Raw genomic sequence first — 18,165 nt, forward strand, 5'->3', positions numbered from 1 at the left:
AAGCATACAACGTGCCTTTTCTACTATACTTCTATTTGTTCTTTCAGAAACACCGTTTTGTTGTGGGCTGAATACAACCGTAGTTTGGTGTCTAATTCCCTCCTTTTCTAAATAGTCTGATAACTCTTTATTAACGTATTCAGTACCGTTATCAGTTCGTAAAGTTTTGACTTTCATCCCTGTCTCACGTTCTATCATGGCCTTAAAAGCGCAAAATTTATTTTTCACCTCACTTTTCGAAGAAATAAAATAAATAAAAACCATACGTGTAAAATCGTCAATAAAAGTTAGAGTATATTTATTACCCTGAAATGACTCTACCTGGAAAGGTCCCATGAGGTCGGAAAAAAATAATTCTAACTTAGATGTTGCTTTGCGGTATTTTATGGGTTTAAAAGGTTTCCTAGCCTGTTTACCTTGTATACACGCTATGCAGGGCTCTTTATCAACGTTTTTATACTCTACGCCAACATTACTACCTTTTAATGTATGTAATCCTATTCGGCATAAGTGACCAAGTCGTTTGTGCCATAAACGAAAATTTGATACATCACACTGTACTTCGAACGCTGATAACTGTTTGGGAAGACTTACAGTACAATCTAAGGAGTACAATCCACCATTACAGGACCCATGCAACATAGCATCACCTGTGTAAGAAAAAGTAAGAGCATCAAAAAATGTACAACCTTTTTGATTAAAAAGAACAGTAAACCCGTTTTCGACTGCTTTCTTAACGGAAATTAAATTAGTAGCTAAGTTAGGAACTAATACTACATTAGAAATGTTCTTTACTTCTTTAATACCACGTCTTGAGTTAGAATTAGTGGTAATAGGAACATTACCTACTCCGGCACTCAATAAAGTCTCTCCATTTGCAATGGTTATTTCAGTTATTGGAAAATCTCTAATATTTTCCATCCAATCTGACCGACCGGACATATGCGTACTCGCTCCAGAATCTACATACCATTTATCTTTGTTGATTTCCCCTACTGTATGTCCATTCAAAGCACAAAGTAAATTCGAAGATCTGCCTTTTTCTTCTCCTTCCCGTTTCTTTTTCAAAATTGGACAGTCTGGTTTCTTATGACCTGGCTTCTTGCAGTTAAAGCAAATTATCTCCTTTTTCTTATTGCGCTTCTTACATTGAACACTCATAGCAGTATCAGGTTCTATCATTTCAGTTACAGATGTCCTTGAAAATTCTGTTAACAATTTCCCTCTGACATATTCGCTCGTAATCTGAATCGTAGTATTCTCGAGTGCCATTACTAGAGGGTCATATCTGGCTGTCAAACCTCCTAGTAGTATCGCTGCTAAAGATGTATCCTCAATCTCTTTGCCTATATCTGCTAAATCCTGACAAGTAGACATCACGGCATTTATGTACGTTTCCATACAATCAAAATCACTTAAATTGTACCTGTACAACTTCCGCTCCAATGCTAACCTACGTCCCAAGGATTTATCCTCGTAAGCCGCTGCTAAAGCACTCCATGCTTCTTGAGCACTCTTACATTTCCTGACGTTTGTGATGGCTGGGCCATCCAAAGTCAAGCATATCTTGGCCAAAGTGATCTCATCATCTCTTTCTTTCACATTTATTGGAGTACTGTCACCTTCTGGATAACCCCTTATACAATTCCACAGATTTTCATGTTTTAAATACATGCTCATTCGGAATTTCCAAATCGCATACCCATCTCGCCCTTTTAGTGGAGTGATCCCCGCGAGAGAACGTAGACTTGATCCATTTGACTGATCTCCAGATGACATCTTCGAGTCCTTTTTGTTTAGTCTCGAACTCCGAGTTTATTCGAAAGAAAACCACAAAATCTTTACAAAATACACAGCGATAGTGACAACAAAAATATATCTGCTTAAATTCCTTTAAATTCTAGAGCTCTTCGTGCTGATAACGAATATTAAGATATTAAAAGAAATTAAAATGTTTGTATGACAGAGTTTATTTTTGAAGTGTCTTAGTATTCTTTTTCATTATTCAAAAGCTATACAACACTAAAAAGTTTTATAACAGTTGTACGTACGAGTATGAGTACCTACTAATTCCATGCGTTGGACACAGAGCACGAGATGTCATTTTGCTCGCCCTCTACCGAGCGAAATGACGTTCCTTGTGTTGGACACATTACAAGATCCTTGTTATTTATTTATAAAGTTTCATGATCCAACCTATCCAACAAGTAACAATAAAAATACATTGTCATTGTCAAATGTCACAAGATTGTCATTATTTTAAAGATTCGTTTTATTTTTATGTATTTTATAACATTTATCTGAAAATTTGAAAATATTCTATATATACTAAACAGGTACATGGTTAAATTTAATTAGATCTGTATTAAGACTTCATCAGTGACTTCAGGCGTAATATCAGAGTTCGATTACCAACTCGAGACTTATATTTGGTCAAACATATAGTACTGCAGTTTTGGCCTTCTTTCACGTCTAACAATTAAAGCATTAGATTGCGAAGATGTTTGCTGTGGAGATAGTTGGATAACTGTAGAGTGACACAAGCAGCTTTTTGCGGGCAACAGCTAGTAAATACCAAGTAGTTTAGCTCCCATAAAAATTTGAATGTTATAGTTCTGATACGATCACGTATTGCGCTGGTATAGCCACGTCTTGCGTAGACCGGTAAATTACGTAGGGAATAAATGTCTTGCTATGCCACTCCCGCCTGGCCTTGGCAGAAGAGGCAAATCCAAAAAATGCTGTCTTGTTGTCGTCAAGGATGATACCTTGCAAAATTGAGACGAAAAAATATAAAAGCGGATCCTGGACTCCGACGCTCAACGACTGAAGAAGGAACCAGGAAAAAAAGAAATAGAGAGTTCAATAAAGAGATACTCAATAATAATAGAGATACTCAATAATTTATTTCAGATAATATGTCTTATCTAGTTCCACCAGATCTATTTTATGGGCACGAAGACGCAATCATCCGCAAAAAGGACATTGTAGGTTCATCTCGACTAACTTCATTTATAGTCACAGTTAGTAAGTAAATGATTGATATTACTTTGAAAATAGTCTACGGCTGAGGAAAAACCTATAAAAACGCTCAGATGAGAGATATGAATTTAAAAACCGCACAGTCCATCACTAGTGTATGTGCAGGAAGGTGTGTAGTGCGTATAAGAATTGCAAAATTTTGCCTAAACGTGATAACGTGATAACCATCCTTCAAGTTTTTGTAAACATGAGAAACGTTTTAGGCCGGCGCAGACTAGATATGCACGTTTTTTATATGAAATTGTAAAGCGTGCCTGTTCGCGTAGGTGCGCTACGCAGCCGGCCTCAATTCCATACAATAAACGCGTATACCGCTTTCGGTCTGCACCGGCCTTTAAGCCCTATATTTGTTAAAGGTCCGGAATCACTTACGTATATAGACATACAAAATTTCATAGAGGCTGGACTGCGTATACTCAGATTTAAAATGAACCTTGTGAAACGGGAGGAGAATTTGAAAGTATTGGCGATGTTGGAAGAAGCTGAAAAAGCCTGCTGTGATAAATATGGTCTGAATAGCTGGCCCATTGGTGTGGCCATCGATATACCTAATGCGACATGCCGCACAGGATTACTCGATGAAGTATTACTCACTATTATTTTTCTCTTTATTATGTATCTATATCACATGAACCTATCTAAACTCATTGTAAATCTACCACCTTATTACTACGGCATAGATGTTCTTACAGGGTAGTAGGACATGTGATTGACTAGCAGGAAAGATTGAAGATACATAAAGAACCCTCTGAGGCATTTGCAAGTGATAAATAAGAATTTATTTTTACATTTGAAGTTTACTTATTATTATTCTGCAATTCTAATAACTTCTCAATCATAAAAAATACATAAACTACCCTCTTATCTTTTTATTGTAGACAAAGTAATGAATTATATTAGTCTACATTCTACATTATCTCATACGAACATCGGATTTTGTTTAGACTAGTTGTTCTACTAGTCAATAATGGCTATGAAATTATTTCAGAGCATACAAGAGAATGCAGTTTTATTAAAAAACCGAGATATAATAGAGTTAACGTCAGACAGCAAATGTTGGAACAAATGCACTTCGAAACTTATATTCATGGACGATCATTATACTTTCCCGTCCATAAAAGTAGGCACTGAGATAACCGTGAGGTTCGGCCACATAGTTCTTGTTTGCACCGAAATCGTGTCTTCAAATTTGATCAAGTGCATGGTGAAAAGGCAAGGTCTATTAAGAAACTGCGAATTTTTGAAACTGCGCGGAGTGAAACACTTACGGCCGCCAATGGGAAAAAATGACATGGACCTTCTACATTTTGCTGTGGAACATAAGGTGACCGGCGATTTATCCTTATTTCACATGCATGTGTTAATACTGATTGAGTTAGGATTTTAGAAATTTTTGTTTTGTCTTGTGAAAACATGCACCCCACTAATAAATGTGTAATAAGCAAACCAAATAGATATATGGCTCACCTGTAAACAGTCACCGCGGCCTATACTTGCAACACCGAAGTAGATCAAAGTAGCCGAAGTAGTTATAGGGTTGAAAAAAAAACAAGAATAAGTTTTGTACAAAAATGGCACAAGCTTTTATTGATGTCATAGAGATCTCTGCATTCAGTATGTGACAAAAAATCATGACCGTGCATTAAACCGTTGAGGAGTTCCCACGTCTAGAGCCGTTCCTGGATGCACCATCAGGCCATGCTTATCATAATAATACAATGACATCCAAACTAAACGTGTGTACAAAATTTCAGTTAAATCGATTCCACCCAAGGCATTGTTGTTACATTGCAAGTTAAAGTTAAAAGTTTTTATGTGAAAAAGCCATTTGAAGCGAGGGTTAGTTAACTCAGGTAGTGGTACTGTAATCTCCTTTCTCACCGTTCAAACCGTAATGTCAGCTACACATTATCAGCGTCAGACAGCGACATGCCGCCGACGCGAATTAATGAACATGACTTAGTTTGTATGAGAGCTTTTATTTACCGCAATGATAAATGTATGTCGGATCCGCCAATGTTCGGCAAACTATTCCGTAATAATGTATAGGCCGCATAACACAACAACGCAAGATATTTGACGGCAAAAATAAATAAGAGGCAGGTTCCCGTATGCCTTTGCACTGAGGGATAGCTTTGATTTCAGTTTGACGTCATAATTATAAATGGTATTCGTTATGCAAAGACTGTTCAAAGGATCAAAAATGTTTTTGTGGAGAGCAAAGGCCGTCCTCCTATTGTCGTAGCCACTATTTGTGATCAAGAGGGATTGGACAATTTAGAAGATATTATGAAAGTGAGTTCTTAGTTTGTCATCAGTGTCAGTTATATATACGACAAAGGCCGATGCACACCGAATACAGCACTAATTGTATAGAATTGTACACTATGTGCGTACATACACATAAATAATACAATATACACAGAATTGTAGCCACTGCATAATGCATTCGGGCCTTAAAAAAATGTTTTCTTAAACCACTATAAATATGCGATGTTTTAATATCATTACAAATTAACTGGTTTCAGGAAGTTGATGCAATTGTTTTAGCCAGAGAATTTCTCGCTTACGAAATTTTAAATATAAATGCAATGTGTGCTATTCAACTAAAAGTTGGTGCCGAGTGCAGAAAGGTAATTTTTTCGACTAACCTCAACTATAAATGCGTACTTATTTGATTTGTGTTAGTATACTTGTTTATGACTTCTTTACACATTATATTTTCAATCAATCTTTTAAAAATTATGTTTAAATATAGTTACGTTACGGAAAAAAGTACTGCTCAAGAAAGCTAATACACAAACATAAGCGAGTCCTAAATAAATATAATCAAATTTAAATAATGAGACGAAAAGAAATTCCCGCTCGAGACCTGATTTTTTTCATCTCAGTTTTTTAAATATAATTTAATAAGAACGTGTGATAATGCATACAATAAATATTAGAGGTACAATAAATTGTCTACAACTTTTAACATACGTTTATTTCTATTCCAGCATGGCATACCATATTATGTATCGGGAGATATATTGGAGCACACTCTGGTTAAAGGAGAGCTTATATGCCACGAGATTACTGATATAACAAACATAGTTCTGCAAGGCGGAGGCTTGATGCTCCGCACCTACTCGGATCCCAACTATGTTCTACAAGCGATAAAACTGTTGAACGCTGTCTGTAAAACGACTGAAACCGTCTCTAAATCAGATTTCTGGGATTTGGTTATGGCGGTATTTGCTTTGTTATTTCTACTCGGCCTGTAGAGTAGATCCTAATCCTAACTAATATTAAAAATGCAAAAGCAAGCTTGTTTGTTGTTTATTACCTCTTTCCGCTTTGGATATTCAGCCAATCTTCTAGAAATTGTACATACATGTAGTATAGGGTACCTTTCATCCCAGATAAATTAATGAACCTGTGTGGGAAATTCACGCGAGCGAAGCCGCGGGCAAAAGCTAGTAGACTATAAGTAGATAAATATTACAATCAACCACTTCCTTGAGGTATTTCGATATGTACAAATATGGACACAATATTTATGTTTCCAAAACATTTTTTCTTTGATTCCTTCCAACGATTTACCTAAAATACAAAAATCGAGAAAATGGACTAAATACAATTAACTTCATATTACAGTGGAAAGAGCCAGTGAATGCGGCAGAAGCCGCCGCGTTAGGTTGTGCTATTTCAACTTGGCAGACTGATGCTAAGGTAACCAATTGGTGCATTAGTAAAAAGATCATTCAGGTATTAACGTACCTGCAACTATATATCTCATGGACTGAAAGATACATAGCATACATTTTTATAATTGTTGAAGTGAAGTGTGAATAAATGGCTTACCTGTCTATCTGTGTAAATAAAAAAAAAACCACTCCTGGATTTGCTTGGTAGACTAATACCATAATATGTAACCCATATTAATTCAAAATGAAATCAAAAAAATGTCACGTAGTCTAAAATAACAGGTTTACTGAACTTGTCATAACAAATATTACTTTAAAATGTTTTCAGATAATAATTGTGTTAACTGTGTCGGGAAAATCTGCTATACTGCTGGCACACTTGTGTCCGAAAGTTGTGGTGATGACGGTAAGCGCAGACCCCGCTACCGCACGGAAGCTGTTATTGTACCGTGGTATCCTCCCTCTTGTGTATAAAGGTTACTTAAGTTTTTTCTAATTTAATTTTTGATTTATGTCAACAATTTTACCGTTAGACATATTGCCGCGTGCCAACAGAAAAATAATGTAAGTGACGAGGTATTCCCTAATTGGAGCAACATTAAGGTTATTCACTGATAAATTTAATTACCGTACAGAGACTCCGATGAAGCATTGGATCGACGAGCAGTACGCACGCATAGAGTACGCAACGCAATACGCACTGAAACACGACATTATGATCTACGGAGACAACTACGTGGTCCTTCGGAAGTCGTCGCCATCGAGCTGTTTTGCCGACAACGTCAGTTCTTGGAAAGTTGTTGTAGGAGAATCGAAAAAACTCTTGTAAGTAGCTATTCTTTATCGTAATTTCTCTCTTATCATCGCATGCTTTCCATGGCATTTTTAATTATTATTATTTATTATTCCAGTGAATTGTGTGACGTATCTTCAGATGAACATGTTAAGAATAAGAAGGACCTCATGTCTCATTTCCATATGATGGCATAATTTTTATCTTCCCTTTACTCTGTGTCTTCATTATGAGTTTGTCATTCTTGTCCATGGTGTTACCAGATGGTGTCACATTGTGCCACATCCATTGCTCCATTGTTTTATGCAGTTTGGTTTTATTTCTACCTGAGATAATTAGATTATATTATATGTGTATGAAAAATATTCTAATTCTAAAGTCTAATTTGGCATATTTATTGATATCACGTGAAATATACAGAAAAGTTTTCATATAAATAATGTAGCCTTAAAAACCAATGGATGATTTTATTGTTTTATTGTATTTTTATAAGATATGTTTTTTATATTTTATTATAAATTGCCAAAGTTGAGAACTAATTTGTAATACACATATTTTGATACAAATATAACCATAATGTTATGGCATTATTTTGTTTTTATTTTTACTAAAGTTGTGTTCGCCGTTTAATTTACAGAGGTATTCAAAAAGCAAGTATTGAGTAAATAATTATTAAGGTATTTTTTTTTGTATTTAGTTTCACGTTTATTTTTTTAATTTCATTTATTTGTTAATGATTACTAAAATGATACTTATTGTGTGTAGTGTCTATGTCATTTGGTGAAACAGACTAAGTCTGCTATTATTTTCAAAATTTTCAGATTTCCACCCCTCGCTGCGAAATCCGAGCAAGAGAATCGAATTCCAAACTGTAAGAGATGTGTTATGTAGCCGGACTAAATACGAACATTTAACTAAATTGTTGTGTTTAATATTTTTGCTATTATATTATTTTTACAAATACAAGAATGTAATGATTATAGAGCTCGTAAATTAATATCTAATGTATGAAAGCATCCTACATATATTGGTTCCTGTCCAGTATTTATTTTTAAGAAGAAACCGAGTAAATATTCGGTGAAAACCCATCTATATCTACATTATTATATTGTGATGGTACATGTCACTCGTGCTTTTTAAAACTATAAGATGAAATTAGATCCCCACTCGAATTCCCATTATTTACATTTAATTAAATTATAAGAAATGATATAAAACATTTTTTCTACCTGCCCTGTTGAAATAGCGCAAAGCGAATTCGCGAACCGAAAGGCTGAAAGCGCTGATATATTTGGATTTTTCGCTTCCCTTTGAAATTCAACTTCATGTAGAATACATTACAAGGCATCGCTGCCCTGAATTTCATTGTAGCGCTTGGTGCGGGCCCGTGGATCGCAAGCGGCCGGAGTTTTAACCCAAAGACCTTTATAAGAGTATTGCTATGCTAGATAACGCGTAAATTATCCTTTTTATATCATACCACAATCAAGTAAGGCCTAGACCCTCCAACAAGGTGAAATAAGACATTTTTTTTTCTAATATGGACTGACGCGAGTCACAACTCTACAGCTATAGTTAAACATTTCGTGCGTCACAACCCCGGGCTCCTATTCTCAACAACTGAGGGAGAAATCGGGAAAACGACAAGCTAAAATAAAAATACAATATATTTTTTACACATTTGTGTAATCGTTTATTTGTCCCTGCGCAATACAAAAGTGGTTGGATTGGTTTACGAGTATATACTGTTTTCAGATAGGTATGCATACATTTTATTTAAGCAAATAAGTTAACGCAATGCTTGCAACATAGTATCAGTTGATGCCAAAGTTTATGGGTTGATAAGTGAAAAATAAATTTCATTCGAATGAAATCGAGGGCTTAAGCTAGTAGATAGATATGCATTGTAGGTACACTGTTAGGCAACATAAGTGGTAAATATTATGATCTACGCGAGGGGCCACTATAGCAGATAACGCCAAATTAATATCTTACACGAATGTTTGCCTGTATTCTCCGTTTATGTGGAGTATATCTCACATGAGAGTTAGAATCCACTTCAGCGTCTCTAGGTCAGAGTCTAAGAGAGCCGACATTTTCCTTATTTACCGTCTCATCCAGTAGTACTAGTATCCAGTTTTGTATATCCCAGGCCTGATTCATTTTCACGATTACCCTAAATAGTAATAAATTATAAGCCAATCTACAAGACACTTAAACTAGACTATATTATAATTAAGAACCTGTGTTTGAGTTCAGGTATAAGTGGGTATTATTTAATTTCAAATCCAATATGCGCACATAGAAGTCGTTGGTTCTACAAAAGGGTTTTACGCATCGGACCAGAGAGAGGATTTTATAGATGATGCATCCTTGGGGACTCCCGCACAACTACGAGCCCGTAGTAACAATTCGCACTAGAGTACTTTTTAGACTTGTAGAATAGATTTCGAAGTATATTCACATTAATATTATGAATTATATAAGTACTAACTGTTAGTATACAGATAGAATTTAAATAAGCGAACTAGCAATTTATCCTAAGACTAACGAGGAATTACATTTTAAAACGTGTTTTATATCTAATTCAGAGCATTTGAAAACCTTTATTTTTTCATTTGTATCTTCCGCAAAACTCGTTTTGATCTCGTAATGGTTTTTCTCACAAATAAAATCTGTTGTTGTTTATTTTCTCGCGCTTTTGTTTATTTCTGGCGCGTTCCTGGCGACAGCTGTGTGCTTGTTTATCATTCCGCTAAGCCTGATCAGGATTCTTTGCATGAAATTCACCTGACACTTAACAAAGGTAAAGGTAGGCGCATACCAGATTTTTCTTTTATACCAGCTCCACATTATCCGCGAACAGTTCGCCATACTTTGGCGGATTCGGTATACATTACTGATTTTTCATTTTTTGGTAAATAAAAGCACTCATACAAACCACGTAATGTTGATGAATTCACGTCGGTAGCTGTCAGAATTTGGCGATAGTGTGGAGCTATTACACTTATTCTCGTAAGAATCAAACCAATCGAATTGCAACTCACTTCGTAAGTCAGCATTAACGTCAACTGTATTGCGTAATACATTTTTTTAGATGTAAATAATAATAAATTAATAATAAATTAGCAAGGGTAGGCGGATGATGGTGATGACGATAATAATACTGACACTGGCTTCCCTCAGGTAAGTACCTGAGGGAAGCCAGTGTAACAAAATTAGTTACGTAGTGCCTAAGTTATTTAAAAATAACAAAATGTTCATTATAAACTAACGTTTGACTCACAACACCAGCACACCTAGGATTTAAACTTGCGTTACACATAGAATGGCAAAGTTATAGGTACTAGTCTAGTATGTGTATCACGACCCTAAAGTTAATCCGAAGAAATCCTGTTAACACTGTGAATTGCGACAAAGACAAGCTTATTTAGGCAATGTTAATGGAAATTTACGGTGCCGATCTGACCTGGAAATGGTAAGCCGACTTTTTCTCGTGAATTTTGTAAATACAAATCGGAAAATTCCTAGATTTATGTTTGGATTCCTGCTAAATTCCTTTTCTGGTAAACTAATTTATATATGTGTTACCAATTTTTTTGTTTTTCACGAGAATTATGCCTAACTGAATATTCTATTAGAAATATTTATTTCTGAATAGATATTATCGCAATATATAGAAAAAAACAAATAAAAGCAAAACATATTTTTTGCCTTCAATTTATGTAATATTTTCATGGAATTAGTAGGTACTCCGAAGTACTTATTAAATCCATGAATATTTTTTATTACGATGACGTAAAATGTCTGACAAATTTCTAAATGGACTTCAGAGATTAGGAATTTGACAACATCATCATATTGTCATAACATTTATACGGGTCACAGAAAATTTTATACAATTTTTTTACTTGTTTGTTTTATTGTAATTATTTGTAACACATATTTTTAATATCGTTAAAAATATGGTTTGGCCTACGGAACAAGATACTAAGCTAAGCGAGGTAATTTCAATAACTCCTTAAAGAATATCTTGATTTTCGTATAAAAATTATAGTAGTAGTATATATAAATTTTTATAAAAATATGTAGCGATATACTCAGGCGATATAAATGCAAAATGATTTGTTTTTTAAATATTGTTATAGTAAGTACTGTGTAATTTATTTTCACTGCCCAACCTTTTACAATAAACTTAGTATTTTGTTTAATAATTTCAAAAATATATTTACTGTGAAAGATGAATCCGAATGAAAGGAATTAGTTGTACGAAGTACTTACAAAACCAAGCCCGAATGCCCTTTTGTCAAATATGCTAATAATTTTTAAAAAAATATTTTTTACTTCATTTTTAAATATTTTTTCTTATTCAGTTAGCAATAACCTACAATAGCTGTAACAGTATGCTGTAACTTTTTATCAATAACGGGGTTAGTACGAAAGTCTGCATATTAATTAATATTTTGGTGAACGTTTGAAGTATGACGCGATGGAGTTGCCCGGACAACAGTTGTTATCATCGAATGCGTACACGCCGTTGGACCACGTGCTCAACTTAGACATCAAAGCGCCGCCAGCATGCATGCGACTCACCGGCATCATGGCGACCATGGGCAAGTTATTTTATTCCAAAAGCCTAATCGTAAATCTTTAATCAATCTAGGTCAAACGCATCACTTATTAACGTCGAAAAATACTTCCAAAGCGTAGGAACGCGTGAAAAAGCGTGGGAACACTTCACCGTACCTAAGTAGACTAGTAACTACATATTTCGTAATGTCACTATCGATTGCTACTCATGTGTTACATATGTTTCCTTTTTAATCTAAAACATAATGAGACCTGCCTCTCTACTCGTTTCTCGGTATTCCTACCGCTTAGCTAGTATGCGTAAACCGGCAAATTACGTTGGGAACAAATGCCGCTCCTGTATAATAATTAAAAAGGAATAAACCAAAAAAGTATAGCAGCAATGAAATAAGGATGCTGAAGACAGGACGAAGTGAATAGAAAAAGTAGGAAATGGTTATTATACGGTAAACGGAGAAAAAAGTATAAAATGTCAAAGTGAGAGAGAGAGAATGTGAGGCCTGCCTTAGGGCAAGAAAAATGTTAATTGATAATACCTTAAAACGGCCTGCCTGTCTAAATTATTGACCTGAGTTCTTAGATCATTTACTAAATGATCTAAGTCTGAGTTAACGAATGAAAGAGGACGCACTCAGTCAAAGCAAATAATAAAATTTAAACAAAATACTTTTGACATGAAAACGAAGCTAGTAATGCTCATTTTAACTGTAACTGAAATGTTGCAAAATTTTTGTGAGGTCATTAACAACGGCCACGAAACCAAGAAATGTGGTGCAATGCACTAACGGGAACATTCGGCGTGACCACAACCCAAATGAAAATCCCAAATAATGTGCGTGGCTCCATATGGCGCGGTAACGGGTAACTGTTATCATTCCGTTTTGTTTTCAGTGTACATAAAGTCTATTATTAACACATTACTGTATCATTAACTTTAAATCTATTATAATACAAATATTGAAGTGTTTTTGGTACCTGTTAATTTTCAACACGGACGTCTATCGAGCACATAAACCAAAATGCTTTTAACTTCAAATTTCATTTTTTTTAATTCAACTTTCTTATTTCACAGGCAAATCAACGTTCGACATTGAAATAATGGAACAGATGATGCTATCAGGTATGAATGTAGCTGTAATCAACCTGCAGTTTGGTTCGAGAGAGGAACACATAGAAATGATAAAGATGCTAAGACAAGCTGTGAAAAATGTTAGCACTAGAATGGGGAGACTATACCCTCTAGGCATTGCAGTGCGCCTATCTGGGAAGAAAATAAGAACTGGGAAGATTGCAGAAGTAAGTATTTATTGATATGCGTCTACTAATAAAGACAAAGACAACCAACCAACCTGTCACTATATTATCGAACTTAATGGGCCTTAAAATGTCTCGACCCTTAGCTTTGTACCCTGTAAAGGATAAACACGTATGCAACGCTGACAGATTTGGTTCAAGCGTTAGAATTTTGTATGACGGTTCAAAAAATGTGTGTGCTACATTCCAAAGTATACGTTTCTAATTTTAACAAATAAAATAAATTATTTTTATTCCAGAGCTATGGTCAAACGGTCGAGCTAAAAACTGGCGAAGTGGTCAGAATTACTACAGATGAAACTTATAGGGAAAGATGTTCAACATATACCATCTATGTCGATTTCATGAATTTTGCTGACCAATTGAATAAAAACAATATGGTCTTAATAGATAACGAGTCTATTTTGCTAAAAGTAGAAATCATATCTTTAACGACTTTGACATGTAGAATAGAAAGAGGTGGCATCCTTGGATCTTACAAAGATGTTTTTGTTCCTCATGTTATATTTGATATGCCAAATTTTTCGGAAAGAGATAAACTCGATATTGAAATGGCAGCACATTATCAGGTGGGTATGTAATTTTTCGTGTCAATTTTCATACTTGTTCTAACACGTCAAATTATTATTTTCTTCGTTTTAATATTTTTCGCAAAGATAATATTTCCATGAATAACTTTAAGTGTTCCTGCGAATTTATTGTATCCAGTCAAGTGCGAGTTAGACTCGTGCACCGATATTTTCGTAAAATATCCTGTTTTATATGACTTTTCATACGTATTTTTATTATTTTGATTTATACCTTAACATGTGTTGTTAAACCAATGCAAAATTTTATGTGTTTTTTTCAACTGACAGAGATCGAAGTGATCTTATATAAGGTTTCCGTTTTACCTTTTGAGGTACGGAAACCTAAAAAGAATTACATTCTTACAGGTGGACATATTTATAGCGTCTTTTGTATCATCTGTGAAGCCAATAGAGGAACTTAAAGAACTTTTAGGGGAAAAGGGGAAGAAAATTTCGATAATTGCCAACATACAAACTGTGGCTGGATACGAAAACTATGACGAAATTCTTGCTGTAAGTTGATTCATCAAATCTTATTAAACTAAATAATAAAACGGAAGAGTTTGAATTAGACTACTAGAAATACTGGTCCGATTCCAAAAATTCTATATATGATAGTTACATTCTAAGGAAGGCGATAGTCAATCGAGAATCCGGATATAAGTCTCGAAGCCGCAGGCTGGAGGAATAGACGTGTAAATAGCCATAACGACTCAAAAAGAAGAAGAAGAAGTTGATATTAATTTTTTATAAAAAACTTATTTTTTTTAATTTAGGAATTTTAAATCGTTAATTTTCGTTTATTACGGTAACCCATTTTCTTCAGCATAGTATTATGTGACTATGATTTCAGGCAACAAATGGCATTATGATTACGAGACAGGAGCTGGCTTCGGACATAACGCCGGAGAAATTGGTGATAGCTCAAAAAAATATGATAGCTCGTGCAAATTCAGTAAGTATACCTATTGGAGACAGAACAATTACTTTTTATAAATCGGTTAAACAAACTTACTTTCGCATAGGTATATAATATTAGTTGGGATTGGGATTTGTAAGTATACATATTTGCTTCTTTCTTTTCTTCATATATTTTCTACTTGACCGACATTAATAATTATATTAAAAGAATATAAAACACTCAAAAGAAAAAGTAGGAAAGCGGACCCTGGGCTCCGATACTTAACAAGGCAGAAGAAACTGAGAAAACGCTCAGATAAGAGAGAGACAACTCTCATTAAGATCATCATCACTTAACATCGTTGGTTAAGTAAACACAAAGACATAAACGAGAACAACATACCTACCGCCGAGATAAATAAATGAAATTATGTAAAATTCTGTCAATCCTAATTGTTAACATTTGTATCTTTAACATTTGTAACTTTAAAATTACATAGATTTTTATAATCACTTTATTAGGATTGAAACAAATCACCCTCTGAACGTACAGGCGAACGTGCCAGTGACAATCAGCGCTCACATCCTAAGCAGCATGCGATACAAGCAGATGCCTCTCAGATCCGAACTGCTTGACATCGCGAACTGCATTCTGGACGGAGCCGACTCCATCCTGCTGTCTGCCGAGACTGCTGTCGGCTTGTTCCCGGTGGACACTGTGGCTGCTCTAGCAGGGGCTTGTCGCGAGGCTGAGGCGTGCGTCTGGACTAAACAGATATATCACGACATGATTGATAAGGTACCTACTTTTGACGATAAAGCCGCTTTGGACTTTGCATATATTTTAACCCCCGACGCAAAAAGAGGGGTGTTATAAATTTGACCCCCTAAGTGTGTCTGTATGTCTTGTCTACGTGGCACCGTAGCTCATGAACGAGTGAACCGATTTGGATGCGTTTTTTTTTATTTGATAGCTAGCTTTTTATGCCGTAATTCGTTCAAAAGTTGTAGCGAAATTATTATAGAAAGGTGGTTTTTCAATTTGCCTAACAAATAAACTTGTCTATCTCTTAGTTATTTATGGCGTATACAGTACCATTTACAATAACTAGTTCATTCATTTACTCTTACATACTTACATAAAGGATCATGAATCCTTTATGATTTCAAAAAATTATAAATTTATAATTTAGTGATTGTACGTCTCTACAGTCGGTATTCGACCACCTCATTAAAACCCCTTTAGCATACATGAGCCGGTCCCGTTTTTTGTTCAATTCTGGTCATTATGACCACAGCCTGACAATGATGACATTTTTTTAAACCCTTTAAATTCAGACACCAATACCATGTGAAGCAGCCACCGCAGCGTGCATTGCCGGAGTGTTGGCCGCACAAAGATGTCTCGCGGCGGCCATAATGGTGGTAACCACCAGCGGGAAGTCTGCCCAGGTCGTGGCCAAATACAGGCCTCGCTGTCCTGTTGTGGCGATCACGAGGTATCCAGCAATCGCGAGACAGCTGCATATGTGGCGGGGAGTTGTACCAATATTGTATGAAGGTTAGAAATATTTTTAGTCTAATTTTTTGACTTTTTTCTTTCGCCGTCGCCAATCTGCAACTCGTGCTAGCCGGCTCCACCGTCCTCATGTCGCTCCAGCGTTCATGCAGCATCTTGGACGACCCACCGGCCAAAGAACAAAGTAAAGCATTATTTATGAACAAGTTTAGTTAGTCCATGCCATGTGGACTCTCCAAGCTGACTCTCAACGCCATCGAAAGGAGCAGAGATTTTCTCTGAATTGAAAATTAAAAATACAAAGTATACACGTCGTATACACTTAAGATGAGAGAGAGAGAAAAGTTAACCAGGTTATGTATGTACGCTTTTCAATTTTTTTTCAAAATCAAAGTGTAGTTGCTTTAAATGAAGTTTAAGCTGAAAGACAAACTACAGTTTATTTACTTTTTTTTCTCAGATGCGCCAGACGCAGATTGGCCAACTGACATAGAGAAACGTGTGAATTATGCCTCCAAGTGGTGTATCGAACAAGGGTTCATCAGAGTCGGGGACCCAGTGGTCCTCGTCACGGGTTGGAGACAAGGATCAGGGTTCACTAACACTATGAGAATAGTGTACGCATCTCAGGATACCTCCCTTAATTAATCTACTTCTAGCAATATTTGGGTATTAATCGAAATAGCCGCGAAGAGCAAGATTTGAAAACTTTCACTTACACAAAAATAATACCGACAACTCTTAAAACCGTATATAATAATATAATAGCATAATCACAAATGATCCGTCATCGTCTATCTCGTAGATCGTTAATAATAGCGAATTAGGTACGCCTGAAAGTGGTCTCTTTGGTTGGTTTAATACCACGCTCTTCTTTTGTGCGCTCGCGCATTTTGTTTTATCAATATATTATAATACAAATATAAAATCACAGTCACACCTGAATTTACCCAAATTTGCATATCATTTAGGAACTTTTCTTTGATATTTTTTAAAAATTTTAACTAAACGTCGTATGAATGTACTTTTGATGATTGTTTATTTTATCAAGTTCATCAAATTAACCTTTCGTTTTTTATCTATATACTAGCTGCATCATTTTACAATAAAAATTACAATGGAAATGGGTGATTTCATTACGTTCAATAAAAACATGTAATATTCAATAGTTTTGTGTTGTTTTGTCTCTTTCGTATTTCGCGCTACATTCTGGATATTGTCAACACGAAACCCGCAATATGCTTAAAAAATAAACTAATAAAATTGTTAAAAACAGCTGTAGTCTTGCATGCCTCATCACCTATCTTTGTCTCTTTGGGAAAACCGTTGTTGCTTCTCAGATGTCACGGTTTTTATACCTTTGTCTCCTTGCTTGTCATACACGGGAGTGTAAGAAGATTAATTGCATAGGCCACATCTTAGATTGAAGTTGGACAGTTTACCTACAAACCTAGACGCCTACATATATAACTTGTAAATACATCTGTGTAAATTGACCAATGAGAACAGAACATGTCTCTTCTATCAAGTAGGCAAAGCCACTTCTGGTCCTTGGTTCAGATTTCAATAACGTCAACACCTAGGTACGGTAAACTAGAAGACCAAAGGAAATTTTACACCGACTTGCATATTTGCCTCGTTTCGAACTGGAGCACACTGCAATCGAATGCAATTCCCAATCAAACGTCACCAGCATATCAGAATTCCATGTCTATAGGTGCCTATATCTATTTACTGTGATGTGGTATAGAC

At 35.4% G+C, this 18,165-nt stretch overlaps 2 protein-coding genes across 5 annotated transcripts; both read left to right on the top strand.

Annotated features, from left to right (window-relative positions):
* Positions 1 to 2,226: 2,226 nt before the first annotated feature.
* Positions 2,227 to 8,501, top strand: LOC128671415 (pyruvate kinase-like). Of its 4 annotated transcripts, none has more exons than XM_064436081.1 (11): positions 2,227 to 2,336; positions 2,914 to 3,027; positions 3,399 to 3,625; positions 4,031 to 4,366; positions 5,188 to 5,337; positions 5,571 to 5,675; positions 6,039 to 6,272; positions 6,679 to 6,753; positions 7,057 to 7,204; positions 7,364 to 7,553; positions 8,343 to 8,501. In XM_064436081.1, the coding sequence occupies exons 2-11, from the start codon at positions 2,919 to 2,921 to the stop codon at positions 8,410 to 8,412; spliced, it is 1,644 nt and encodes a 547-aa protein (XP_064292151.1). In that variant the 5' UTR covers positions 2,227 to 2,336; positions 2,914 to 2,918; the 3' UTR covers positions 8,413 to 8,501. The 4 variants fall into 4 exon arrangements, with proteins under 4 accessions (XP_064292151.1, XP_064292150.1, XP_064292153.1 ...); XM_064436080.1 differs by lacking the exon at positions 8,343 to 8,501 and adding an exon at positions 7,640 to 8,281; XM_064436083.1 differs by lacking the exon at positions 8,343 to 8,501 and having other exon boundaries at positions 7,057 to 7,134; positions 7,364 to 7,519.
* Positions 8,502 to 11,373: 2,872 nt separating this feature from the next.
* Positions 11,374 to 17,579, top strand: LOC135309754 (pyruvate kinase-like). The gene is made up of 9 exons (XM_064436075.1): positions 11,374 to 11,525; positions 12,002 to 12,134; positions 13,184 to 13,407; positions 13,665 to 13,994; positions 14,361 to 14,507; positions 14,848 to 14,949; positions 15,448 to 15,693; positions 16,233 to 16,455; positions 16,874 to 17,579. The coding sequence occupies exons 1-9, from the start codon at positions 11,487 to 11,489 to the stop codon at positions 17,059 to 17,061; spliced, it is 1,632 nt and encodes a 543-aa protein (XP_064292145.1). The 5' UTR covers positions 11,374 to 11,486; the 3' UTR covers positions 17,062 to 17,579.
* Positions 17,580 to 18,165: the final 586 nt, after the last annotated feature.

Source organism: Plodia interpunctella, chromosome 7 (assembly GCF_027563975.2).
Source record: "Plodia interpunctella isolate USDA-ARS_2022_Savannah chromosome 7, ilPloInte3.2, whole genome shotgun sequence".
NCBI classification, from domain to species: Eukaryota; Metazoa; Arthropoda; class Insecta; order Lepidoptera; family Pyralidae; genus Plodia; species Plodia interpunctella.